The sequence below is a fragment of the Sapajus apella genome, unplaced genomic scaffold (assembly GCF_009761245.1).
Source record: "Sapajus apella isolate SASKATOON/1434 unplaced genomic scaffold, GSC_monkey_1.0 scaffold6394, whole genome shotgun sequence".
NCBI lineage: Eukaryota > Metazoa > Chordata > Mammalia > Primates > Cebidae > Sapajus > Sapajus apella.
The window spans coordinates 2001-2868 of NW_022443318.1; the positions used below are offsets into that span (position 1 = coordinate 2001).

The 868-nt window shown below is 65.9% G+C and overlaps 1 protein-coding gene across 1 annotated transcript in view; it reads left to right on the plus strand.

Annotated features, from left to right (window-relative positions):
- Nucleotides 1-661, plus strand: part of LOC116548038 (coiled-coil domain-containing protein 124) — a 1584-nt gene extending 923 nt beyond the window's left edge. Inside the window, exon 3 of the mRNA XM_032273725.1 lies at nucleotides 185-661. Within this exon, the coding sequence (XP_032129616.1) occupies nucleotides 185-392 (208 nt within the window). The 3' untranslated portion in view covers nucleotides 393-661. The remainder of the gene's footprint in view (nucleotides 1-184) is intronic.
- The last annotated feature ends 207 nt before the right edge of the window (nucleotides 662-868 follow it).

Below are 868 nucleotides of genomic sequence, written 5' to 3' on the forward strand. Positions count from 1 at the left end.
TCCCAGGGGTGGAGCTGGGCCTCTGGGGGCGGGCCCTGGGGGGGGGGTCTCCCAGGGGTGGGGCAGGGCCTCTAGGGGCGGGGCCTGAGGCCTCCAAGGGGTGGGGTGGGGCTACCGGGGAGCCGGCCGGGCTTTTTGGAGCGAGGCTCACCCAGGGCCCCCTGACACGCATGTCCACCCCCAGCGTGGCGGAGGAGGCGGCCGATCGGCACCCAGAAAGACGCATGCGGGCAGCCTTCACAGCCTTTGAGGAAGCCCAGCTGCCGCGGCTCAAACAAGAAAATCCCAACATGCGGCTGTCACAGCTGAAACAGCTGCTCAAGAAGGAGTGGCTCCGCTCCCCCGACAACCCCATGAACCAGCGGGCCGTGCCCTTTAATGCCCCCAAGTGAGCCCAGAACTGGGGGAACCAGTTCACCCTCGGGTGGCCCAGGTCACGATTCTACACGCCCTTCCACCAGGTCAGCTGCGAGGATCACCGAGCAGTCCGGGGGCCCAGGTGCCGGTCCCCAGGGCCATGCTCTATCACCAGCCACCCCTCCTCCTGCCAGAGGGTCCCTGCCCCAAGTGACACCCCAACCCCTCCCATCCCCCAGCGCGTGTGTGTAGAGCCTCAGGGCTGAGTGCCCAATAAAGGTGGCAGCAAGGCTGCGGTGAGGCACTTGAAGCCTAAGTGAATGGGTGGGGAGAGGGGAAGGGGAACAGCCTTGGGGACCTGCTGTGAACCACACTGGGACCATAGCTGGAAAAGACAAGGGCCCCCAACAGCGCACTCCTCCTGCTGCAAGCTGTGCCTCATCGGCTTCTGCCAGCACCCCTCCTTGGCTGTGCCACTTGTCCAGTGAGAGACCTGCTCCACTGTCCCCTG